The sequence below is a fragment of the Rhizopus microsporus genome, assembly GCF_002708625.1.
Source record: "Rhizopus microsporus ATCC 52813 unplaced genomic scaffold scaffold_1, whole genome shotgun sequence".
Taxonomy (NCBI): Eukaryota; Fungi; Mucoromycota; class Mucoromycetes; order Mucorales; family Rhizopodaceae; genus Rhizopus; species Rhizopus microsporus.
This window is the reverse complement of record NW_019671916.1, coordinates 715281-740632: the sequence shown is the minus strand read 5'-3', so window position 1 is coordinate 740632 and position 25352 is coordinate 715281. Positions and strand designations below refer to the sequence as shown.

The window sequence follows — 25352 nt, the reverse complement described above, 5'->3', positions numbered from 1 at the left end:
TATATGCGTTATTCCCAACTCACTTATGCTCAATTATACTTATGTTCAACTATACTTATGCCATTTTCTTTTTTTTTTTTTTTGTAACTATGTGACTCTCATTCAATAAAATTATGCGACCATTGCTTTCTCTTTAAATGCATTAACCTTTCTACATCTCATTCAGCATTTGCCCTTACTCATCACAAAGGGCGAAGCCCTTAAGCCTGCGGCAGCACGACGACGTGCAAAAACGAGCGTAGTGAGTTGGAAGCGGCTAGTATTTTCATACTGAAATTGTTCGGGCAAGTTCAACAAGGTGGGGTGTATAATATGGTGAGGGTGGGAAGGTACTGATGGTGAAGGGAAAAAGCATACAATCTAATGGGAGTGGGTAGATGGAGATAAATTAATCATTATAATTGGTAGGCTAAGACTTGGTGGGTGTTAGGGTTCATACTTATTTCGACCTGGGTGGGTACCACAATTATTCATAAATTGTTTATTTCAAACGACCAACAACCGAGAAACATAGAAAGCGGCGTTAAAATCCTCAACAGCAAGCTATTGGGAGCGGTTCCGTGGAATTCGAACGCAAGACTTTGGCTTCAAATCATAGATTTTTGACCACTGAGCTAGGGGCATAGGCCCCTTAAATGTTAATACAGTGTTTCCACTTTGAATTCAGATGGTGCTAGTTTTCAGATTTTTAAAGGGAGATTCTTGGCGCACTCCCTCGCGCACTACCAAATCTCATGGAGTAGTACGCGAGGAGCGTGCGTTTCCTATTGCTGTTATATTATGCCGACCCAATTAGTATAAATATTATCGCAAGCGCGATATTTTTCGTAGGTGCGCGAAATTGAAATCATGCTACCACAAGTTTAAAAGTGTTGTGTGAATTCAGAGGCTTGAAGCTTCCCTTCTTTGCGAAATAAAGTGACATAAAACTGTTTTCAAAAACTATGAGTTTACTATTTTATATTAAGTGAATCAGGTGGTAGCTTCTAGAATTAGCCGTAAGAATATCAAAGATATCTATTTATTGTAAAAATGCGTCAACTAATAATTGAAAAGATAAGTATTAGCATCTCATACACTCCTCGCGTACTGCTCCATGATAAGGTAGTGCCACTGTTTTGAGATTTGGTAGTGCGCGAGAGAGTGCGCCAAGAGCCACTTTTGTTTTATTCCCATCTCTTTCATATCATACAATGAACAAGACTAGGGTGAGCAATAATATGTTCGCTGATGAAGCGGGAGCCTACTGAGGAATTTTGGAAGATAGGCACTTTCGCGTCTGCTTAATCTTTGAACTTGGGCTCTTTCCAGAACTGACACTAGCCGCTTGGTTTTCTTTTACCGAGGGGTGGTTATTGAGTTAATATTGTCTACTACCTACGTCTGATGAAATGAATCTTGGACTAAAGAAAGCAGATGAAACCAAATAATGTTACAAAACCTGAGAATGTTCAAGTCAATAATACATCTTTTTTGTTATTCCAGAAGACGGCTCCTGTTCTTTATGAGGTATCAATTTTTATATCTGGTGGCGAACTTTATGATATGTGCTATATTACTCTTAAAATGCTCTGTTTATGAACAGTACTGGTTTCAGGCTAGGATTCTGATTTAATGAATGGCTACTACTGATGGCGACGTTGAATGATTATTGACAAAAGTCTTTGAACAAAACAAAACAAAAAAAAAAAAAGACGAGCGTGTAACTAAAGCATGCAGATTCGTAGCTCTATTGATAATATTGTAGTTACTGAAAGCAATAAACCAAAAATACCTATTGATATAGTGTAGCAAAATAATTTTATTAAAATATAAATATCCATTTAAAAGTCATCGTCGTAAGGAATCAGGGATGAGCTATACATTTGAATGCGCTTCGGCTATTTGATATAGGCTTGAGGAAACTTTATGTCGGCATTTAGCTGAAAAAGCTACGTAGGTCAGTAATTTCACTACTTCCTTCTAAGTCTCTTGTCTTAATTTTCATGTTTTCAACATGAGGCAACCTCAAGCTATCCATGGCTTGGTTTGTCTCAAGCACTAAAGTCTAATAAGAGATAAACAAGTCAAACATGGAGGCATATTGAGAAACAATTCAGTTGAGACTTACTCTTAGCAACCAGAAAAGATCGATTAATTGTCGGATGCTCTCTTCAGAATCCTGAGCGTGTGTTGGCATGCCAACCGAACCTATACATACTGAAACGTACTTTTTTTTTTTTTTAAAGGCACATACATACGCCAAATTCTCGGTAGCTAAAGAGAAGATGCAAGCAGTGTTGGTCTATTTATCTCACTATAACAAATAGCATACTTACGCGTGGCCTGCACAAAGAAAACGCCGATTTGTTTGAAGATATCAAAACTACCATATTGGCGCTTTCTACCAATTACATGTAACATGGCTACAAGACCATGGCAAGATTTTATGTAACCTTGCGTCTGGAAGGGACCTGTTGTCTCGAGGATTGCTATCTCTAAGTTGTGGTTCTTATTTCGCAAGACACCATCTGCATTATAAAACTGACTAATATCGTTGTTCATCAGCTTCAGTTCTTGAGATATTGCTTCTAAATGAATGTCTCCAGCTGTAAACTTTACACCTTCAATCGATTTGAAAAGAGATTCTAGAATTGGCCACAAAACCAGATGATTATAGCAAATCTCTAGACTACAAACATCGCTGTCATCAACAAAGACCCCATGGATTCTATAGATTGAAAGAGTTAGATAACTGCCTTGGTACTTGCTTGATGATTCAGCACTTACAAGGAACGTATAACATTAGTGAAAAATCTCTTGACGAGATCCGCTGAGTACAAGTGTGATGTTGTATAGTTGAAAGCCTTTGCTTACTAGATCAAGTATATGGCTGTAGAGCTCAGGGTTTTCTGTCAACAAGGCAGCTGGTTGTGTATTTTTGATTGTCTTCTGTACTAAATTTTTAGGATAATATTTTCGGGTAGTATCAGAGCCTATATTATTTCCAATCTGAATGATATTCAGTTTTTCCAGACTGTAAATTTAAGGTAAATATAATCTCCTTTCAATATATCCCAAGTTGCTTTTCATACCTGTTGTCGTATTTATACCATAAATACTTAACCTTGTCGTATGAGGTTACTATAAATCTATACTCTAAGAATGAATAATACAAAGATACTGACAACAATACACGTTATTAACATATAACGTGACACACCCAGTTATTGTTGGCTATAATTAAATCGACTCCTTAATAATTCTATCTTCATATAAAATGATGCTGTTTGCGATAATGAGCTCTCTCTCGTCTTGACACACAATAAAGGGGTTATATAGAGACTCATCGATTCATAATTCTCTTATCACTTCTTTATACATTCCAGACATATCACACCTGTATTCGTGAATACCTTCATCCTTCATCTTCATCAGAACTTTTGCCCAGAGCTCCCATAGATTTAATTCTACTACTTCGGCGACGATAATAATTTCTTCTTCTTCACTCTGGTACCAAAAATAAAAAATCGATTAGATACGTATGTGAATATTTCTAATTGTCTTATACATACACTTTTTTCAGGGCCCTTATGACTAATTTTTCTTTTTTTGCTTGGTCCGATTGAGACCGTACCACTTCTTTCTATTATATAGGTATTTCCATAGTCATAGTTATTGATAATAGCCTTGGACTTGCCTTTTTCCTTTTTATGACAATATTAACCCCTTTTACTATTCTATTTCCAAGAAGAATAGTTAGCTGTACCTTTTACTTGGATCGCTCTATTAAGCTCTCTGCGTAATACTTGACATCAATGTCATTTGTAGTGGCAACGATGAGATGGAGAGCTTCCTTATATTGGTTGTAGAGCTCACTATCCTTGGTTGAGTCGCGGCTTTTGCTTCGACGATATTTTTTATATTTTTCAAGAGTCCAGTCAGACAAGTTGTTTTCGCTAAAAAAGTTCAACTCATTGCGATGTGTTGATGTTACTTTACTATTCAAGTTAAGCTGAAAGAAGAAAGGTTGCTAAAAACTTTTTCTTTTAATTCACTTCTATGAATAAAGAAATCAATAACAACATCTCAAAATGGAGGGTGCTCCTGCTCTAAGAGAAATCATTGAGAAAGACGACTATATATGCAAGGTCTATATAAAGGGCTCGTATTTGGCTGTACCTATTCAAAGGAATCCCCAGAGACTTTTTGGCATTTTTGCATCAGAGAGTAGTTTACTAATAAAGACCTCTCGTATTTGATTTGAATGTGGCTCCGAAAATTTTTTCTATGAAATATGTTCTTTGCTTCGTATTCTATTTAGACGACATTTGCATCCTAGCCATAACAAGAGAAAACAAACAATGGACAATTCATAGAGAATGAAACAGCGTCTAGAACAACTGAAGTTTCTTACCAGCAAGGAAAAGAATACCCGAGCACCAAACAAGGATCAATCTTTTCTGGGTTTTCAGCTTGACACTCGGAACGTGATGATCCAAGTACCAAAGATAAATTATAAAAACTAGGTTACCTTTTTTGGATGAATTCAACTTTCTTTTCAGATAGAAGGATATGTTTAAACAAATGAGTAATTGATCATTCTGAAAGCATCATGGGAGAGAATAGGTGGTTCAAAGTCAAGTTGCGGCTTTCTGAAAAACGCTTGAATTCAATCAGTATCGCACGCCACTGCCATAAATTAAAAGATGATAATATGAGGCCTATAACAAAAAGAAAGTTGTCTTGTTTTTAAGAGACAATATAATAAAATTTAAAAGATTAAATGTCGTTTTTTACAAAGTGAAAATAGATTAACTTTACGGTAGTTGTTTCCTGCCTTTCAAGAAATAGTCTTGAGTTTGTGGTCAAGACGTAAGGCTCATAGATTTTCGCTTTATTCAAATATTTGCATTCTTAAAAGGACACTTTAAAGCAAAAGTTGATTGTGTACTTAAATCACTTGATAATTGGTGAAGTATAAATAGATGCATTCTAGAAGGTACTGATAAAGGAGAGGGTTCAGTTTTATATATATATATATATACTTGGCCACTACCAAACTATTTCAGGTACATGTATGTAGCGTTCATTTTGTTGGAATATTGCTACGAATTTAGATAGTACGAGAGAGCTTTCATAGTATCATCTTCAATAATATGTCTGCCTTGAGAACAGAAGCAAAGTTGTCTCAAGGATGAAAAAGAAAGAAAAGTCACTCCATGCCTCAAATCTGTGTAGTATTTTAGGCCTTACGAACAAAATATAAAGCCATTACAAATCTAAATCTGAAAATGTTGTTAATCAATATCAATTTTTTCTCTTACTTTTTTTGTTATTTTTAAGTTTATATGTCTAATATCTTAATCTAAAGTGAATCCTTTAAAAGTAGTAGCCATCAAGGGTTCTGTATCTGGGCTCAGGTGGAAGACTGAATACATACCAAGACTAAAAAAACTTGTTTCAACCACCAATACACTTGTCACACATACTTTTGCATTAACTAAATTCAAATTTATCAATGAATTCGTTAAGGACGAGCCATTCAATTTAAAAAAGTATTCCCAAAAGGATTTCCACGTCCAGGTTTTCACTTCACTTATCAAACAGCAAAACAATAGTCGTGTAAGGACGCTCAAAACAAGGGAATTCAGAGAATTGATTGGGAAGCACATGAAAGAATATTGCCAATTAAGTTGCTACTCTCCTATAACAATCAAGAATTCACAGCAAATCGCAGCGAACGAATGTACCAAAATCGATGCGGCGTACAAAAATGCTGTTGTATTACAAGTCGGCAATTGATTTCACATGCTCCTCAACCAATTGACTGGGCAAAAAGAGAGGATCGAAAGTAGTTATAGTAAAATGAAGCTTGACTTGCGAGTACAGAAGAACACACAGAGAATACTTGTCACTGTTGACAAAGGAAACTTGAATCAATAGACTGATGAATAATTTTGTTTTAACGAGTATCGTTTCTATTTATTCTTCCACAAGTGAAGACTTACCAAGGCTATCAATGGGGAAACAAGGCCGAAAAATTCTGAAGTAGTTCTCTTTTCCATATCAAGTTAATCAAACATAAGGTTGAACTGTGTAAGCGGACTTCTCTAGGGATTCTCGATCAGGGGCAATATACAAAATCAGTGAATCGGTAACAATGGATGTTTGAATGCATGAAAGGAATTTTTTAGAGCTAACTCCACCGGAATTTCAGATGAAGTTCCTCAAATTTCTCACTTGCGCCGATTTGCTACGACACACCCAGTGTCAACTCTAGAATCTTCCATTTCAGCAGTCGAGATCATCCATGTCCCAGAGGTCTACTCGTTTCCGAAATGAGCAATTAAGAGCAGGCGGCTTCACATGCGCCCTGACGTTCACCCAACTAAGGAGTAATCAATCAAAATCAATTAACGAGGAAGCCCTTGTTCAATTAGCTGTGTCACGGATAGAAAGAGAGTTCTTGCCACGAAAATTGAGTTTGCTTCAAAAATTAATCCAGTAGTGTCAGTAGAAAGCAAGAACTGCGCAAGGAGAAAAAGTCCAAAAAGGAGATAAGCAACACCATTTACAAAGCAATTACGGAACCTTGTAAACGCTTAAAGCTCATGCTTGCACCTGGAAACACTCAGAACTTGCTCACATATTTTTTAGAAGATGAAAAAGTTTCCCGTATCCGACAACTCTTCAGCACCTACGACTCTAATTATAAATTCAAGGATAGAAGTATTTATTGCAATTGTAAATCGGACCCTATTAGTCACTTAAAGGCCTATTACAAGATGGCAAAACTATGCGAACAGGCTGGAAACAAGTCATTTATGTACTTTGAGAAAAACCCACATACTTTGCTATGTGACGATCGATACCATGATCTTGAGCAATCATATTGTATTAGACAGCCATCGGTCGAAACTTGACAAAAAGCTTATTTGGAGCAAAATGGTCAATTTGTCAAGCAAAGCATCAAAGATCAAAGCGAATCAAAAGCGATGAAATTTCAGGGTATGATCCAGATCGATGGTATTGATGTCTCAGTATTGAAGCAAAACAAAGAATCTTCTAAAGGTGGTACTAAGAGAATGTGTATGAAAGGCGAAGATGAATGTCAATACATAAACAAATTGACAACAAGGGAGCTTCAAGAAACCATCAATAAGTGCGTGTTTATCGACCCAGGGCGCCGTGATTTATTGTATTGTATGCATGAGAGAAGTAAACCAAATAGCAAGAGCGATCTCTATCGGTATATTATTAACCAAAGGGGCAAAGAAACCAAGTTGAGGAAATTCACTAAATTGCGTCAAAATACGAAACCTGAAGAAGTAAAGCAATCTGAAGCATATCTTTCAAAGCATCCAACTTCAACCGTTAACGTTCTTCAATTTGCCGAATACTTGAAAGCCAGGGCAAGAGTTCATGGGACACTGCCCACATATTACACGAATGAAGACAATGAGCATTACGATTATGATTTACTTCATTTCCGCAAGACGAAGCTATCTTCGATCGTCAACAGGCAGCAGTCTGACAGCCGGCTATCAGCAAAAATTCGAGAAAAGCTCGGAAAAGATTCTGTTCTCGTTATTGGGGGTTGGTCTGTTGCAAACCAAAAATATCATGAGTTAATCCGTGGCAAGGATATGCGAAGAATGCTGAAGAAACGTAGTTTGTCCGTTTATTTGATCGATGAACACAAGATGTCCACCTTTAAAGATGAAGAATTAGAAAAATTTGCAAAAGTCCCTAATCCACGGCCATTTCGACCAGTACGCCATTCCATAGCCTTGTGTCATGAGCTCTTAGAGTAACAAACTCTTAATTTCTAAAATATAGACAACTATCTCATTAACTCCTTTACTTAGATGCACAAATCAAGAATGTTTGGAGTCCAGAAATCAATGGAATGGGATTTAGTAGCTGTTTTGAATTTAAAAGCAATCATAGAAGGTCATCGACAAGCACTTTGTCGCCCTTCAAGATTTCAGAGGTAAACCCTCAAGCGTTCTTCAACATATACTGAAGCCTCTTCCTCAAAAAAAGTCCGCTCTATGCTACCTGATGGTGGCAACGATCTTGCCTAGGGTGGGCATTGATAGAGTAAACCACGGTGCAGGTAACCTAAAAATCTAAGTTATCCAGAAAAAAAGCGAACATCATCTGAATTCAAAGTGGAAACATTGTACAAACGCGCAATCTTGAATAGCGTGTCAGTCTATCTTAAATTGATGATAAATGAGATCATTGCCCTTGACTTATGATAACAAGTTATTTATTGCTTTAAAACCGAATACATTCCGTTTACACGATTAAATGTAAGAGGGTGGAAGTCAAAGATCATAAAGCTAGTAAATTGTGTTGCCTCAGTCCCTGATCGAGAAGAGCAGACGGAAGTTAAATTCTGAGGATGCTCTTTACTGATTTACTTTTTATTCTTTTGCTGATTTTTAGCAATGGGAGATGTGGTAAAAGCAATTCAAGCAAGATAATCACCGGTTCTAAAAATAAGTTGTGCATAGCATGGAAGAAAACGCGAGCGAACGACCGAGGAGCTCTTGAAAATCCGAAAGGAAAAGGAAGCAGGAAAGATAACGGACTACAACGAACTTGTCAAGCAATGTCAACAGAGGGTATAATTTAACCATACAAAGAACGTATATGCTCATCGTGTTGAATGTAGATGAAGGACAAAATATACGACCAGGAAACTTTCAATTTAACAACCAAGATTGTAAGCTGGAATCCTGACTTTTATACCATTTGGAATTACCGCCGTCAAGTCTTGTTGAACTCTATACTCAAACCTGACGAAGAAGAAGAAAACCAAAAAGTATTCCAGAAGGAGCTTTTGTTATTCATGCAGCTTATCAAATTAAACCCCAAGTCTTACTGGTTATGGAACCATCGTTTTTGGTGTTTGCAGAATATGCCACATCCTGACTGGAATAACGAACTTGCTTTGGTAGATAAAATGCTTTCTTTAGACGCACGTAATTGTAAGTAAACAAGAGGTTATAAAATAGGGGAAATATATTCATATAAAATATAGTTCATGGATGGGATTATAGACGATATGTACTTAGTCATTTAAGAAAGATAAATAACAGCGAAGAAGAAGTTTACAAACTAGCCGTGTCTGAATATGACTTTACAACCAAAAAAATTAATCAAAGTTTCAGCAATTATTCAAGCTGGCATCAGAGATCAAAACTATTACCAGAGATTGTTGTTCCAAAAAAAGCCGAAGAAAAGAATGAGATAGCAAAAGGAGGTAAAGAGCCGTAAAAGAGCTAAAAAAAAAGAAAAAGAAAAAGAAAGAAAGATATTTTAATACATAAAACTCTCTAATAGAATTAGATCTTGTCAAAAATGCTATATATACAGACCCAGATGATCAATCAGCATGGTTGTATTATTGGTGGATATTAGGTAATGCTCCAGAGCCTGTAGAATTATTAGGTGCATACCACTTGAAAGATACACCCTTTGTGATTTTGGCATTTAATGATATCGTTCGTCTAACACAAAAGCCAAGCGTGCTAAAGGAACAAGGTGAGCTTTTGGATGGAAGCCTTTATCCTATACCGGAAAAAAGCAAACATAAGGACAGTGCTTCGATCTGGATATATGTCCTTACTAAAGATGACTTGGTGGTTGATCGTGTGTTGATTTCTTCAAGCACTATCCTTCCTAGTAGTAGTGGCAGAGATGTTCCTGATAAGTCGTGGGATATACAAATACAGTCAATTGAGAAAAACAAAGGTATATATATATATGTATATATGCATACATCTTCAATATGATAAGTAAGAAATACTCATTATTAGCATTTAGCTATCTGTGAGAGTATGAGCACATTGGTATCTACATTGGAGAAAAACACTTGGACGTCTTCATTTGCTAGAATGTATAGGGATCCCACTATAGAAGATCAGTCCGATTGGTTTACTCTAGATAAAGTTCAATTACTAAGAGAAGAAATCGATACTGTTCGCGAGTTGCTAGAGATAGAGCCAACAAGCGCATGTAAGTAGTAATATTCTATGAATATCTTGGTGTCTAATACAAACTGCCAGGGGCACTGCAGACACTCGTCCATTTCTTGAACCAGCTTTGCTTAAGAGCGAACGATGTGAACAAGGATGAAATATATGAAGAGATTATCTCTATATTAGATACATTAAAAGATTTGGATAAAGATAGGAGAAACAGATATGAGGATCAAAGTAAGTTTACAGCATTATCTTTGCACTTTAAACAGTCTACTTAACCTCTCTTTTCAAGAAACATGGTTTATCTTTCAAAAAATTACACAAAACATACCTGGTTCATTAGATAGCCCATTAGACCTTACAGTTTTAAACGATATTCCATTACTTTCTAAGCTATTATTCGTTTCAAAAGTGATCGTATCCTCACAGAAAGTGCAATCTATGTTGTCGTATTTACCTTTTCTAGAAGAGTGTGTTATGAAGGTTTAGATTAGTGATGTTGAAACGAAGGGTAAAAATAAAGGTGAAAATTTTATAATTCAGGTAAATAAGGAACATCTGTTATTTCATAGTCTCAAAGAACTTAATAACTGCGTGAAATACAATGTTTTTAAGTTTTGTTTTTATTGACAGCTTCCTATACTCTACTTTTATCTCATGAAATCCGTTGCTTTAAATAACGCTAGGGAAGTTTTGACCTTTCGAAAAACGCTGACAACAGCCGGTGCTTAAAGTAAGCGCAAACGCATCCATCTCTCCATGAAAAGTAGATACTGTCTATCACATGCTATGACCCTGTTGTCATGTTTACATAGACCATGTATTTCTCATATTTCATATCTCAGTCTCAGATAATAGACGATGCCAGGCATTTGTATGAGTGCAAAAATGGCTTGAATACGCTTCATAAAAAAAAAAAATGCGTTTTTATTTTAAAAATGATATTTTATTCATGCACAAAATTTTTAATAACCATAGCAACAAGAGAGATTTACTAGACTATAGTTAGCAACAATAAAAAGGGGTTTATAAATGATTGCTCATCGCGTGTTTTTATATCATCCAGCACTTGAATGGCGATATGATAACACAAAAGAAAGCAAGCCCTCAAAAGGTCATCATAGAAACCATAAAGTGTCTGTCATATTTTTCTTCTTTAATCCTTGTAATCATTTATAAGATACTTACCTAGAGAACTTCCTTTTGATTCAATTATCTTAGAGAAGTAAGCAACAAAGAGAGAATATAGAATTTATACAAGTTTTGCTACTCTTTGCTACAGACAATGTCGCCTAAAGATAAATGATCAAAAAGAATAACAAATAAAAGGAGAAAAGAGATAAGGCTCATTATTTTTTTCTTATCCTCTATTTATCCTTTTCTCTCTCCTTATTTTTGGCAATGAGCCAACGAAAGGTGATCTGTGTTTAAAGTTTAGTGTTTCATGTTCTTTAAGTTTGCTTCGTTCTATTCCCTTTTATCCTTTAGAATAAATCCTACACTGTCTATTCACTTCTGAGTAATGCTAATAAAGGCATTTAACCCCACTATAAAAGACAATTTCGTCTGAATGAGATTAAACAACAGCCACTTGCATTGCATGATTGCTGGAGTAACATAAGCGCCAACTCCTTTTGAACTTTTTTAGAGGGTTAATGCCATGAACCTCATTTTTCAAAAAGGTGTTTGTTATTTAATTAAAGCGAAAGCCGAGAATAAGGCTTTTTTTTTATTTGCTGGCTATTTCTATTTAAATTGTATTTTGATAAGTGCTTGTGCTTTTGCTGTCTCATACTACAGTAAGGATTGACCTTGATGATCTATGTTTATTGTCAAGCCATCATAATCAAGAGCAACAAGACAAACTATTTGCTTCCTAGGAATATACTCAAGTATGTATAAGAAGTTTTAATAAACTCAAGTATTTAGTGATTCTATTCACCTTGTGTATCGCCGGCTGCATCCAGCTTGGTCAGCGATTCGCTGCCATGCCCCTTTCATAGAATGGATCACTTGCTTTACTATATGTCGATACAAATATTTTATCCACCACTGATCTTCCCTTCAACCTGTTGCACTTTGCTCCAAAAAGTGCGATTTTATTATCATTCATAGAGATTTCTTTGCGTGCCCCATGATTGTGTACCTGTTGTGTTTACCTTTTTACATTTGTAAACAGTCGAATAAGTTGATGACCAGCAAAGTAGATTGCTTATAGGGAAAAGAAAGGAATAATACTAAGTAATTGTGAGCTTTATAAAAAGAATTAATGTTGTCAGAACGGGTTAATGTGGTCAGTGTGGTTATTTATCATCAGATACGATAAAGTGTAAAGTATGCTTAATTATAAGATTATAAAGTATTATAATGATTCATATCAAATCTGTCAATCGTATTTATCCTCTCAGTGTTTGTATTTTTAAGAATCAGTGAAGTCAACAGCTTGCTTGTGAGCTTTATAGGAAAGGAATCCATGACCTTTATATGCAATGTTGTCCTTCTGGTACACGAGACAGATAGAATGTATATGCTCTACTATAAAAGATTATAAGGTCCTATGTCATCAAAAACGGCGCCTTTTGTATTGCTTGCCAATTTTTGAATGCTACAAAGAATTATGTTACCTTAATGATGATAAAGCAACAGCCTTGTCCATGAGCACTAATGCTTATCGGTGTTACCTTCCTCTTGGCCGCAGTCAAACTCATTGTTCTCCACTGTTTGTCGAACTCTTCATCTATTTTCAACTTTATTGAGAGAACCAAGGATCCTGATTTAGTCGAACGTTGTACTCGATTTTGACGGTCACATCAATCGAATTTGATCACCTTTGATCACTTTAGTCACCAACATCAGAAGGTCTTCACACGATTCATACTCCGCAGAATATAAAAAGACGAGTTCCTCTTGCACCCTATGAATCTTTCCCGTTTGACTATTGTTGAATTGGGCATATACTTGAGACAATACATCGTATACTGTTCGACTCATCTCTTTCTCCTTTTTTTTTTTCACAAGAACATCTTTTTATATACAAATAAAACTTCTTTATGACAAAATACGTTGTTGTTACTGGTGGCGTTATCTCGGGTATTGGCAAAGGTGTCATTGCTTCTAGCACTGGTACTCTTTTAAAGAGTTTGGGACTGAATGTGACAGCCATTAAAATTGATCCCTACTTGAACATTGACGCTGGTCTCATGACTCCACTTGATCATGGTGAAGTGTTTGTTCTGAATGACGGTGGCGAAGTTGATCTCGATTTGGGTAATTACGAACGTTTCCTTGATGTCGAGTTGAGCCGAATCAACAACATAACGACAGGAAAGATATATCAAGAGGTAATAGAACGAGAGCGTCGTGGCGATTATCTTGGCAAGACTGTTCAGGTGGTCCCACATATTACTGATGCTATTCAAAACTGGATTGAACGTGTGGTAGAGTTGCCTATAGATGAATCAGGAGCAAAGCCTGACGTCTGTATCATCGAACTTGGTGGTACTGTAGGTGATATCGAGTCTGCTCCATTCATCGAAGCTATGCGTCAGTTTCAGTTCCGTGTGGGTCATGATAACTTTTGTCTGATCCATGTTTCTCTCGTGCCTGTGGTTGGTTCTGTGGGTGAACAAAAGACGAAGCCTACGCAGATGAGCGTTCGTGACCTTCGTGGGGCTGGTCTCTCTCCAGATTTGATTGCCTGTCGCTCGTCTAAACCCTTGGACGATAGCGTTGCTGCTAAAATCTCCATGTTCTGCCACGTTGCTCCTGAGCAAGTGCTTGCTGTTCATGATGTCTCATCAGTGTATCACGTCCCTCTTTTACTGAAAAAACACGGTGTCATTGATTTTTTTCGTCAACGTCTCAAACTGGACACTATCATGGTTCCTGATAACCGCCGCTTAGCAGGTGAACAGCTCTGGAAAGACTGGGCTATGTTGGCTAGTAGCTATGCACATCTGCATGAGACAGTGACTATTGCCATTATTGGCAAGTATACAAATCTTCATGATTCGTATATCTCTGTATATAAAGCGCTTGAACATGCAGCCTTGGCCCACAAACGCAAGATTGAAATCAAATGGATCCAAGCTTCTGATTTGGAGCAAGAAACTCGTCAATCCAATCCCATCAAATACCACGAATCATGGCAACACGTCTGTTCTTCCGATGGAATCCTCGTTCCTGGAGGTTTTGGCAGTCGAGGTATTGAAGGTATGATCATGGCTGCAAAATGGGCTCGTGAGCACAATATTCCTTATCTAGGTATCTGTCTGGGCATGCAAATCTCTGTTATCGAATTTGCTCGTCATGTTTGTGGTATGGTTGATGCAAACTCTGCTGAAGTTGATCCTGATACAAAGACACCAGTGATTGTTTACATGCCTGAGATCTCCAAGTCTCATCTGGGAGGCACAATGCGACTTGGCCTTCGATCCACTATTTTGGAAAAAAGTTACAAGCGCTCTGTTGTTCGTAGTCTGTATGGTAATAAGTCATCTATAGATGAACGCCACCGTCATCGATATGAAGTTAATCCTGACTATGTCGATATCCTTGAAAAGAAAGGTTTAAAGTTTATCGGTAAAGACGAATCGGGTCAACGTATGGAAATTGTCGAATTAGAAAACCATCCGTTCTTTATTGGCTGTCAATATCATCCTGAATATCTGACTCGCCCATTGAAGCCTGCACCTTTGTTTAATGGACTTATTCTGGCTGTTATGAGAAAGCTTATGTATGACAATATGTCAAACATGTAGTGATTGTTTAATAAAAACTTTATTATTATTTTTTAGTTATGAATGTATGCTAATAGTATTGTTTTCTTGCGAGTGGCACTTGCTCAGCAGTGGAAGCGAATGAAGTTCTTGATGAGAAACGGGTATGCTTAGTATGTACATTATCATTGGAAGGATATTTCGACGGATAACAATTAGATGTGTTTGTTGGATATGCCTGGTACAACTTTTTCTTTTGCAGTCTTTTGTGCTTGCTTTTAAGGGCAGTTTCCTTTTGACTTTCAAACAGACTTTGCAGAGCCTGAATGACACTATCCGATCGAAGACTGTATTTCTTGGCAAATTCTACCGCCAGTTTCTCTGGTTTATCCAATTCCTTGATTGTCACCGGAACGCTCACTGTGGCACTTAGTTCTACATTGACCGTTACTAACACGGCATTCTCTGGTGGAGGGGCTGGAGCAATATCACCGGGTATAGGGATCTCTTTATTTCTTCCATAGTTCATTGGCTTGGGCACATCTGAATATTTGAATTCGGAGTATTTCTTCTTGTTGGCTTTAGAGAATCGCAGCTTGCCATTTGCATTGCGATCATCCTTCTCAGCTGGGGATGCCAGCCAAGCAGGTTTCATAAGCTCGTTTGTAGAATAATCTTTAGTTGCTCCCCATTGTTTCTTACTTTCCGTGCCCCAGTCATCTTGAGCAGATTGTTGTGATGTCATATTCCAGCTGGTTATTTTATCTGTACGTTGCTGTGATGCCCAATCCGTGGTGCTGGCTCCTACAATGGATGCCGCGGTTGTCCAGTCATCTGCTTTGTTATCCTCGGCTATTACGCCCCAACCTGTTGATTGATTATTTACAGGCGTTCCCCAGCTATCAGTTGTATCATTTGAATCATTTGTTTCTGCAATCCCCCAAGATTGCTTGGCAGCAGCAGCCCAGCCGTCTGCTTGTTCTACTTTATCTGTTATCATCATTTCATCTTTTGGCGTACTTATTGTCTCTGTTACTGATTGTTCATCTATATTGGTAGTTGAACGGTCGGTGGTCCTGTCGTCCCATCCGCTCAGATCATGTGTTGCTCTAGTTGTGTCCCAGCTGTTTGTCTCGGCCTTATCCCAGTTGCTTTCTGAAAGTTCCTCTGTTGTTGTAGCCAGTGACCATGGGTTATTTCCACTGGTTTCTTTACTATCTGAAGAACTTGAAGAAATAGTATTTACATTGTTCTACAATTGTAAGTTAATAATAATGAAAGACGAATGCCAAAATATTTGCTTAACCTCATGAATTTCCCAGAATGGGGTTTCAACGAGTTGTTTCCATCGACTTGATTCTTCATTCTTGATTGGACGTAAAGTAGTAAATGACGGTGTTGTTTCTAATGATTTTGGCTTTGGAGATGCCTGTAAAGGTTTTTTTGGAGAACGATTGGTATTTTCTTTCTTCTTTTTTGGAGATTTAGATTCATTAGGAGTCAACTTTTTTTTTGTTGCTCCTTGCTGTAAACGATGCGCAAGGATCTGTTCTTCTGATACAGGTATATAATTTTTACCGCGTCTATGGAGGTTACCACTACCGATACCTTTTGGATTAGGCTTTGCATCCGGATCAGCAAGCGTATGCCAAAGAGCAGTAGGATCATTAGCAGTTTGTGAACCCCAAGCGGAAATTACGGGTCCATAATCGTCCTCGTTATCAGTCATTTGATGTATATGAGATCAGCCCTTTATAATGTTTTCTTTTGGTATACAATATTTTGATTGGGAAATAAAAAGCAAAATTATCTGTCACACATGCGCACTGTTCTATTGCTTTCTCGTCGAAATTTTTTGTTATCAATGGTTGATCAGATTACCATTTACAATACGAAGCCATTTTATTTGATGTAAAGAGAAATAGATGCTTGAAACATGTATAAAGGTTCAATCTTGAATTATGTATGAACAACACACACAGAGAAAGAAGAAAGGAAAGGAAGAGAACGTACTCTGTTAATTTATATCTTTTCTTAATTGATTACTTGACTCAATTTGATGCAATGCAGTGTAAAAAGGTCATGATGCATTTAATATATTTTCTTGTCCTCATCTCTTTGACGACTAGCGATAATTTCTATTTATAAAAGATGAAATATAAAAATTCATTTTTTGATCATGAAATGTCAAAGGTCTTCTTTAGCGAATTCTATGCTTGATTGCCTTCAAGTTAATATAAAAGACATAAAGAAAGCGTAGATTGCTCTTTATGCAACTTCAGTTCCTCATTGTGGCTCATGCAACAAAGGAAGTAACTGGCTTTGTTGTGATTCACTTATCCCGGGCCGGGTAATTACCTCGGACCGGACCATATCGTTTAAGGAAATTGAGAATACCACTTGAAGACGGTGCGCATGATAGAAAGGATACCATGGCTGCATACATGTAATCCTTCTTTCAATACATAATCCATCATGGGTACGTTGCATACACAACCTTTACTATTGTCGAGAAAGTGAAAAGGATGAAAAGAAGAGAGAGAAAGAAATAGAAGATATGTTTGGATGGATGCACTCAAAAAAAAAAGAGCAGCCAAAAGTAAATGATGGACACACACAACAAAAGACAGCATGTGGCCATGATTAACATGTACCAGAGCATCTTTCATTTCTCTATTCTTGATTCCTATTCTACTTTATCGACTGCTTGATATAATAGAACTTGTTATTAAATTCATTTTGCATTAGGTAAGGGACAACCTAGAGGTTTAAACGCTGCCCGTAAGCTTCGTATCCACCGCCGTGATCAACGTTGGGCTGATAAGCAATACAAGAAGAGAGCTCTCGGTACCGCTTACCGTTCTTCTCCTTTCGGTGGTTCTTCTCACGCCAAGGGTATTGTTCTCGAAAAGATTGGTGTCGAAGCCAAGCAACCTAACTCTGCCATTCGTAAGTGTGTCCGTGTTCAACTCATCAAGAATGGTAAGAAGGTCACTGCTTTCGTCCCCAATGACGGTTGTTTGAACTATGTTGACGAAAACGACGAAGTCTTGATTGCTGGTTTCGGTCGTAAGGGTCGTGCTGTTGGTGATATTCCTGGTGTCCGTTTCAAGATTGTCAAGGTCGCTGGTGTCTCTCTCCTCGCTTTGTACAAGGAAAAGAAGGAAAAGCCCAGATCTTAAATTCTTTTACTGTTTACAAAAAGAATAAAAACAACATACTTTATTGTTTGCAATCCGTACTTTAGAACGATTAAAAGAAAGAAAGCCGAGAGGGGGTTCAAAGGATGATAATTGCTGCGGCTAAAGGAGACATTTATAAAAGTGTAGAAAATGAGTATTACTCCAAGTCTAAGCTAATTTTTACAGAGAGTTGTAGTTGACAATTCAAACGGAAAATGTTTATTATTCCTAGTTGGAAATCCTTAAGAAGAGAGTTGCCTTTGATGTATACATGTTATTAATAAGAAATAGATACAAGTAAGAAGAATGAGTGAATACATCAACGGTTTATATGCTCTGTATTTATTTAACAAATCAAGCATTGTGTTCACAGACGCAGTTGTTGTTGACATGTCTATTCCTATATAAACAAATTGACTTTTAGTTTGCTCATTCTTTTCACAGTGCATGCCCCAGCCTTCTCTTTTCCAGGTAATGGAAAAACATTATGCGAGAGCATTGTATGAGCCGACATGAGCAAACACTTATGTCAATTTTTCGTAAGCGAGGTGGTTCATTTTTCATCCTTTAATTCACTTCATTATGCCTTTAAAAGTTGTCTCGAATGCCGGTGACGATCAGTTTTATGTTTTCTGTAGCGACGCTAAAGCGCATGAATGACGAGGAAACAAAGACATGCCCTTGCGTATAGTTCTGAGGGTAGGTTTTATTAAATATCTGAAAAGAGGCGCGAATGTTGACCTGCTACAGATTCCCGAATTCATAAATGATTTGTTTAAAAAGACGAGTATACATTGATAGGTTGTACTCTATAATCATTATGCTGTCCTTACGCTGCTCATTTAATATATAATCATTAGGCTGGATATGAGTTTATTGGTTTATGCAGGGGAGGAAAAGGTGAATAGGTATTACTCAACAATTATGTAATCCTTTACGAAAAGCATAAAAGTCAACCGAAACAATTCTTACCATTGTTTCTTCATAAACGAAATCATGCCCAAGAAAATCGTTAGCGACTTTGGAGATAAGAAGTTTTACCTCATCTGTCAAGACGGCAGAGCCGAAGAATGGCGACAAAATAAAGAGAGCACTGATTTACTTGATGTCGTACTTGGTAAGTTAAATACGTATAATAGACAATATGGTTAATATAAAAGTGTCAAAAAGACGGAAGAATCTATAAAGCAAGCAAAGAAGATCCTGAAGGTTCACCAGTTGCTGCAGGTGACTCAGACCTTCAAGAAGCTTATGGTGGTCAAGATTACAAAAGGATCATGTTTGACATCCTTGAGCATGGAAAAGAGACAAACCATCGTTTCCCACCCATTTAATGTGTAAATAATAAATTGAATATTCAGTGTCATTAAATGCTGTGTAAAAGTTTTTATTTTATTCTTCTGGCTACACAAAGGTATAATAACTCTCGCATACACGGTGTATATACATATCAATGAACCATGATATTTTTACAAGGGTGAAGGATAAGGATTCTCCATGATCCTTGATTCAGGTGTAGAAAAGATATCCTGATGCTCATGCGTCTTGGGTGCTTCTGCTTCTAACTTTTCCAGTTCTTGGACATAACTTAATAGTGGACCCTCTGTACTCTTGCGTATCTTGACGAACTCGGGTGATGCTAAAAGCTCTTTAGCTGTTGGTCTTATGATTGGATCTCGATTAAGTAAACATCTGATCATGTTACTTAATTCTGGTGTCAGTTTTGACAGCTCCTCTTCTTGATGCGTTAGATCACCAAATCGAATCAACTCCCACGGTTCGCCTTTTTCTGGAAGTCCAAGTCCAGTTGCTAGCTCCAACAAGAGCATGCCTAAGCTATAGATATCCGCTGGCTTATCAAAATCTTCTCTTAGCAACTCCGGTGCCATATATTTTCTGTCGCCTTCTCCTTTGACCCATCTCATTTCCTATCCATCACATACTTAGTCCCATATACATATCTTGAAGCTATATAAACTTACTGCAGGAGTTTGAATGGATATACCAAAATCAGCTATTTTGATAGAGCCACTGTTATCAATCAATATATTCGAAGGTTTCAAGTCAAGATGGGCTACATTTGCTTCATGAATATCATTAATTCCAATCAATATTTCATAAAATATCCCCCAAATGGTATCTTCTGGTATCTTTCTGTCCTTAAAGTCAAAATAATCCTGAAGCCTAGAAAGTTTGGTTGGTACTTGTTCATTTTTTCTTTTATAAACTACTTACGTTCCGCAAGCACATAGTTCTGTTTCAATATACAAGTGTCCATTTTCTTCCCAAGCTGACTTTATGCCCAGACATCGTTCACTAAACCTTACTTTATACAAGTTTTCTACTTCTATCAGCTGTAGCCATCTGTCTTCCCAGCCAGTAAAAGGGGATTTTGATTTCTTGATAGCACTCACATCTCCCGTGGATAGCCGGCGCGTATAGTACACTTCAGAATGTTCGCCACTGCCCAGTTTGTGTCCTTTGGAATACTCTCGATCAAAGTAAGTAATATGCAACGGATCCTCTTCTTTCGGGCTATCAAGTGGTATCGCTCGACTGTGTGGGCCAAATTCTTGAAAAAATGTCAGAGTGATAAAGTGCGGTCGATGGGTGATGAAGGCTGGGGTATCTGTTTGAGCATAATGATGTTGTTGACGCATCCTTCCATAGTCCGTATTGCTACTTGTAAAGAAGGCATCTACCTCATCAGCAGGTGGCCTTATTGAAGAGCGTGTAATTGGTAAAGTTGTCTTTTCATCTTCATCGTCATCGTCATGGGCATTGTTGGATAGAATGCCTAGTGCAGATGAATTTAAGCTTCTTCGTCGCTTAGTAAATGAGTCATCTTGATGAAGACTGCTTAAAAGATCACTAAGTAGGGAACGCCGTGCTGGTCTACCAGAGATTGAGTACGCATGGTCGTCAATATATTCTTCATCCTCTTCATCATCGTCAATGTTATTGTATGCTTCTAAACTTATCAACGGTGCGTGATCATCGCTACTATCCGATAAAATACTTTTTAATTTATGACGCGCCCTTTTAGAGGTTTCAGTTGTTGGTGTAGGCGATAATTCTCTTTTCCGTTCTTCTTGAAGCGCCAGAGAAGTTGCAGTAGGTTGAGACATTCTGTACTAAAGAGAAAAAAGGGGAGAGAGATTTCCCAAGTGTTTAGCTAATTGGATTTTGATTGGCTGTCAGAAAACTTTTGGTACAAAAAACAAAACAATTGGCCAATAAACTACATTGACTGTTTTAGGAACTATAAAATATAAGTAAAGATGGCAGTTTTTTAACTGTCGCGATTTTAGCGGTCTTATGTCTTCCTAATAGCAATGACTAACTAAGCGATGAACCATAAACTAATAGGCTGTATTATTGACGCCAAGGCCATCCTTGTTCAACTGTAGATTCAGAGTTGAGTAACCTAGGATACAAGGAGATTTGTTACACTATTGAGTATCATTGGTTGAGTTTGAATCAGTCGTATCTTGATGCATAAACACAAATTGCCATACTCTTTCTTTTATCTTTTATAAACAATGGGTACTATTATGGCAATGCGTGCTTTCAACATTATAAAGATCATCGAATTACCAGTAGGACAGAGGTGTGCCGCTGTGATTGGGAGGGAATTAAGTGTCAAAGAACGAACTGCTCAGCGATAGTGGAGAAGCTACGAAGAGACTGATGAAGTGCCGATCAAAAAACCAACCAGAAATCCAGGACGCCCAAACAACTTCACAGAGGAGCACAAAGCTCATGTCTTGGACCTCGTTGATGACGATACACAGGTTACTGTTTGTGATGTAGTTGAAAGTTTGACTAAATCCTTTGAAAATTTTTCGCTTACAAAAATAGCCATCCATAAGCACATGAACGAAACTTGTAATCTGTCAGTCAAAAAACCATATTTCGAGTTTGAGAAACGCAATAGTCCTGAAAACCTACAAGAGAGACACGAGTGGTTTATGAAATGGAAGGATTCAGGTGCTGACTTCACGAAAAACTGTATTTTCATTGATGCATCAGGGTTTCATATCAATATGCAGAATTGCGCATGGTCTAGAAAATCAGAGCGTGCAGTTATTAAGCTACCTCAAACAAGAGCTACTTCTCATACAATCATCGGCGCTATATCTACAAAATGTGTCATTCATATTGTGTTGAAAAAGCCTCTTCCACCACCTATGAAAGATACAAAGAAACGTGTGGGGACAATAAAGGCAAGACCAAGTTAATGCATCCGTAAAAAAAGGAACAACTGACAACAGTTATTATTATTTTATTATTAAAAACAAAAAAAAAGAAAGGATTATTAAGCCAGTTGTTGCAACGAATCGATTGGCCAGATCGGTTTGGCGCCTCACTAATCGTGGCACCATTACCGTGCAGAAAAAGAAAAAGAGCTGGGGAAAAATGAGTGTTTTCTCTCTTGCGTAATGGTTGTTTCCATCTGTTCGAAAAATGAAAAAATCAGATACGACCATTAATCTCATTTTTTCTTTTCTAATATGATAGTTCAATGTACATTTATAAATTGGAAAAAAAGATATATATGTATATAACCATAAATGCGTTGTAAGACGAACAACAAATTCCCGTTGTCAACTGTTTATTTGTTTGTGATTATAAGGTTATGATGATGGTGGGTAAGTTGGGGGTGAAGAAAGAACTTGTCATCGTTGAATACGATTGCTCCATAATTGATTGAACCGATGGACCGGAAGGTCGATCCACATTCACGCGTTCTTCAAGTAACTTGCTCTCAACTTCCTGTGCATGTAAAAATTCAATCTATAAATGTATAAATACAATACATGTTAGTATAATGAAATAACCCGATGCAACAATCATTATCCAGAACCCCCATTCATCACCCGTTTGCCTTACATAAAGTGTTCCCAATAATTCCAAATATTCCAATAATAATCGATCATCCCATGTTCTTGGTATTTGTGCTGACCGCATTTCAATGTTTTTCCAACGGTGTTTATCATGAATTATCGTCTTGCTCAAGGCCACTTGCGTTTTAATAATTTGAACTCCATAAGCACCGAGTTTCTCAAATGTTTCTAAGGATGCGTTTTCATAATGACAAGCCTCCTCCCTCAAAGAAGCAATATTGCACTCAAGGATCTTCACTGAAACCTCAAGACTACGCGTTGTGTGTTCTTCAACCATACTACTATAGATATTCATAAAAAACAAATTAATTATCAGATTATTATATTCATGTGTTATCAATAATAGTAGTCATATTTTAATTTAATACCTTGATGATTCTACAACCACCATCTCCATATTATTGTGCGTCTTTAAAATACCCAAAGCATCGATGTATTTTGCAGGTAGATAGAATGACCATTATAATTGCCATCCTTCAAATATAATGTTTTGGTAGCCTTGTACTTTGCCTCGCACCTTTCATAATAGTAATAATAATAATAATGTCAGAACAAGCCCTTTTTTGTATTTTTCTCTTCTCATTATCATTCCCATGTTTCAATGAGCAACTTGCTGCTACACTTACCACTTAAATTCAATAAACGATTATTTTTGACAAAGCTAAAAGACCAAGTAATATGGATTCATAAAAGAGAGATCTCTTATGATTCATCACGTGCATTGGTGGAGTTCGATGTACAAGATGAAATGTCGATAAGATGTGTTTGCAGACAATTAAGAATTTTTACCCTGATTGTCAATTTTAGGATTTCCTTTCCAATTCCAGACTTGATAAAGTCATCGTACGGAACCTTACGGAGTAAAAAAACCAAATCGTCAAGTAACCCAAGAGAACAAAGCGACGAACTATTGATTTGTTGCTCTTTATTGTTGTTGTATTCAGTTTTTACACAAAGGGTCACTGACACAATACTGAGTGCCAAAGACGAATAATTGATTGTGTTTTAAGTTCACTTTTGCGAATCTTAGGCATGTGCGGCCGCTCAGTTGATGTACAAGGTGAATCAAATACGTATCTATTAGACCCTTTATTAACAGATATAGAAGCCTATTACACCATTCAAATGATTAGTAACCGGTGCATTTTGAATAGCAAAAAAAAAAAAAAAAAAAAAAAAAAAAAAATAGGATAAAGAATAATATTACCAATGGTGTGGTAGGCGTGATAGGAGTGACAGTAGCGTTGTTGGCAATATCGGTAAATGGTAATGGTCTCTGTTAAGAAGGAATAAGAATAAGATATTCAAAGTGGTATTAGTGAATAAATATTTCCAAAATACTATTCTACTCCAACAATATACCTGAGGTATTGGTTGTTGTTGTTGTTAGTACTCAGTAATGTGTAGAATAAAAGCAAAGAAGTGCTGAGTCTCTGTTTTACCCTTTTATTAGAAGTGAGAGGAGGAGCTCATAGCAAAAAGAAATTATGTTGTTTTAAAAGAGGTCGGAGTACTAATCAAGGTACATGTAATTAAGTCAAATGTAATCTCACACGTAAAGATTAGTAATAGACTTGGTCAAATATGACACGGCATATATTGTTGTAGTGTATAATTCTTCACTTCTTATTTTACACAAAAGTAAAAAGATATCATTGAAAGTTATCGTTTATATCTAACCCATTCTTAAGTCAAACTATCAACTAATTCTTCAGGTATGCGTAATACTATTGAATATAGGGGCGTTTATATATACAGCATGTATTATGTTAAATGGCTAATATTATTGTATAAAAGAAGTATAAATGAATTGAAAATACAGTAAACAGGTTCTATGGATAAGGCTAAGATGAGTCATGTAACTAAGATATAAATGCGTATGCTTTAAGACAGATTTAAAGATGTTCTCTGTTGCGGCATTTAGCCAAACATTTATATGAATGTCGAACAAAGCCTTTCAAGCCACTTACTTTTAAGTTATTGGACGCCTCACTAGTTCTCGTCATCAGCGTCTCTTTTTCCAATAGCCTATTGTGCTTTACTTTGTTCTTAACAACTGACCAGAATTGCTCAATTGGATTAAGTTCAGGAGAGTATGACGGTAAATAAGCATAACGGTAACCGTGGGATATAATATATTTAGCAATATCTTCAGATTTGTAGATAGGAGCATTATCCATAATAAGGTAGTGCTCTTTCATATGTGGGTACCGATCCATTTCATCCATCGTGGCCTTCAGAAAGCTAAAATAATGACCAGTTACTATCCCTGTACTCGTTAGCTCAACATAACATTCTCTCTTTCTGTTCCTGGCTGGCGGCTGCGGTAATCTCAGGCTACACTTTATTAGTCCTGAAGCAGAGATCGTACCTAAAATCGTTGTTGTTTGTGCTCGGGTTTTGGGCACTATGACTACAGCAGGTAATCCTTTTTTTGACCAGGCCATACTACATTTTAAATTAATATGAAACACAGACTCATCGAGAAAGACGCAATTAGTTCTAAAGTCCATGTCCGTACACTCCCACTTATGAACCCAGTCAAAACGCTCCTGAATTTTTTCTTCA

At 37.0% G+C, this 25352-nt stretch overlaps 9 protein-coding genes across 9 annotated transcripts; 6 read left to right on the top strand and 3 right to left on the bottom strand.

Annotated features, from left to right (window-relative positions):
* Positions 1-1766: 1766 nt before the first annotated feature.
* RHIMIDRAFT_309976 (uncharacterized protein) lies at positions 1767-2785 on the bottom strand (the record flags this gene model as incomplete). The annotated part of the gene is made up of 5 exons (XM_023614616.1): positions 1767-2047; positions 2111-2209; positions 2237-2256; positions 2319-2603; positions 2770-2785. 5 exons carry the CDS (start codon positions 2783-2785, stop codon positions 1919-1921), a joined length of 549 nt encoding a protein of 182 aa, XP_023470879.1. The 3' UTR covers positions 1767-1918.
* A 3982-nt stretch (positions 2786-6767) lies between these two features.
* On the top strand, positions 6768-7979 carry RHIMIDRAFT_243278 (uncharacterized protein; the record flags this gene model as incomplete). The annotated part of the gene is made up of 3 exons (XM_023609923.1): positions 6768-6876; positions 6913-7754; positions 7851-7979. 3 exons carry the CDS (start codon positions 6768-6770, stop codon positions 7977-7979), a joined length of 1080 nt encoding a protein of 359 aa, XP_023470878.1.
* A 367-nt stretch (positions 7980-8346) lies between these two features.
* On the top strand, positions 8347-10889 carry RHIMIDRAFT_253231 (protein prenylyltransferase). The gene is made up of 8 exons (XM_023611008.1): positions 8347-8450; positions 8505-8615; positions 8666-8981; positions 9035-9256; positions 9337-9747; positions 9820-10011; positions 10062-10211; positions 10270-10889. Exons 1-8 carry the CDS (start codon positions 8439-8441, stop codon positions 10464-10466), a joined length of 1611 nt encoding a protein of 536 aa, XP_023470877.1. The 5' UTR covers positions 8347-8438; the 3' UTR covers positions 10467-10889.
* A 2138-nt stretch (positions 10890-13027) lies between these two features.
* Positions 13028-14737, top strand: RHIMIDRAFT_195955 (CTP synthase; the record flags this gene model as incomplete). Its single annotated transcript, XM_023606083.1, has 1 exon — positions 13028-14737. The coding sequence occupies one exon, from the start codon at positions 13028-13030 to the stop codon at positions 14735-14737; it is 1710 nt and encodes a 569-aa protein (XP_023470876.1).
* A 49-nt stretch (positions 14738-14786) lies between these two features.
* RHIMIDRAFT_243275 (uncharacterized protein) lies at positions 14787-16424 on the bottom strand (the record flags this gene model as incomplete). Its single annotated transcript, XM_023609922.1, has 2 exons — positions 14787-15947; positions 16002-16424. 2 exons carry the CDS (start codon positions 16422-16424, stop codon positions 14787-14789), a joined length of 1584 nt encoding a protein of 527 aa, XP_023470875.1.
* A 746-nt stretch (positions 16425-17170) lies between these two features.
* On the top strand, positions 17171-18015 carry RHIMIDRAFT_309973 (40S ribosomal protein S23; the record flags this gene model as incomplete). Its single annotated transcript, XM_023614615.1, has 2 exons — positions 17171-17174; positions 17444-18015. The coding sequence occupies 2 exons, from the start codon at positions 17171-17173 to the stop codon at positions 17875-17877; spliced, it is 438 nt and encodes a 145-aa protein (XP_023470874.1). The 3' UTR covers positions 17878-18015.
* An 854-nt stretch (positions 18016-18869) lies between these two features.
* On the bottom strand, positions 18870-21059 carry RHIMIDRAFT_309972 (kinase-like protein). Its single transcript, XM_023614614.1, has 4 exons — positions 20113-21059; positions 19860-20061; positions 19048-19805; positions 18870-18994 (listed from the first exon to the last, which is right to left on the bottom strand). The coding sequence occupies exons 1-3, from the start codon at positions 21003-21005 to the stop codon at positions 19347-19349; spliced, it is 1554 nt and encodes a 517-aa protein (XP_023470872.1). The 5' UTR covers positions 21006-21059; the 3' UTR covers positions 18870-18994; positions 19048-19346.
* Positions 18874-19211, top strand: RHIMIDRAFT_232597 (uncharacterized protein; the record flags this gene model as incomplete). Its single annotated transcript, XM_023607771.1, has 2 exons — positions 18874-18994; positions 19048-19211. 2 exons carry the CDS (start codon positions 18874-18876, stop codon positions 19209-19211), a joined length of 285 nt encoding a protein of 94 aa, XP_023470873.1.
* Positions 21060-21419: 360 nt separating the features above from the next.
* Positions 21420-22176, top strand: RHIMIDRAFT_288116 (uncharacterized protein; the record flags this gene model as incomplete). The annotated part of the gene is made up of 2 exons (XM_023613535.1): positions 21420-21476; positions 21546-22176. 2 exons carry the CDS (start codon positions 21420-21422, stop codon positions 22116-22118), a joined length of 630 nt encoding a protein of 209 aa, XP_023470871.1. The 3' UTR covers positions 22119-22176.
* Between the last annotated feature and the right edge of the window lie 3176 nt (positions 22177-25352).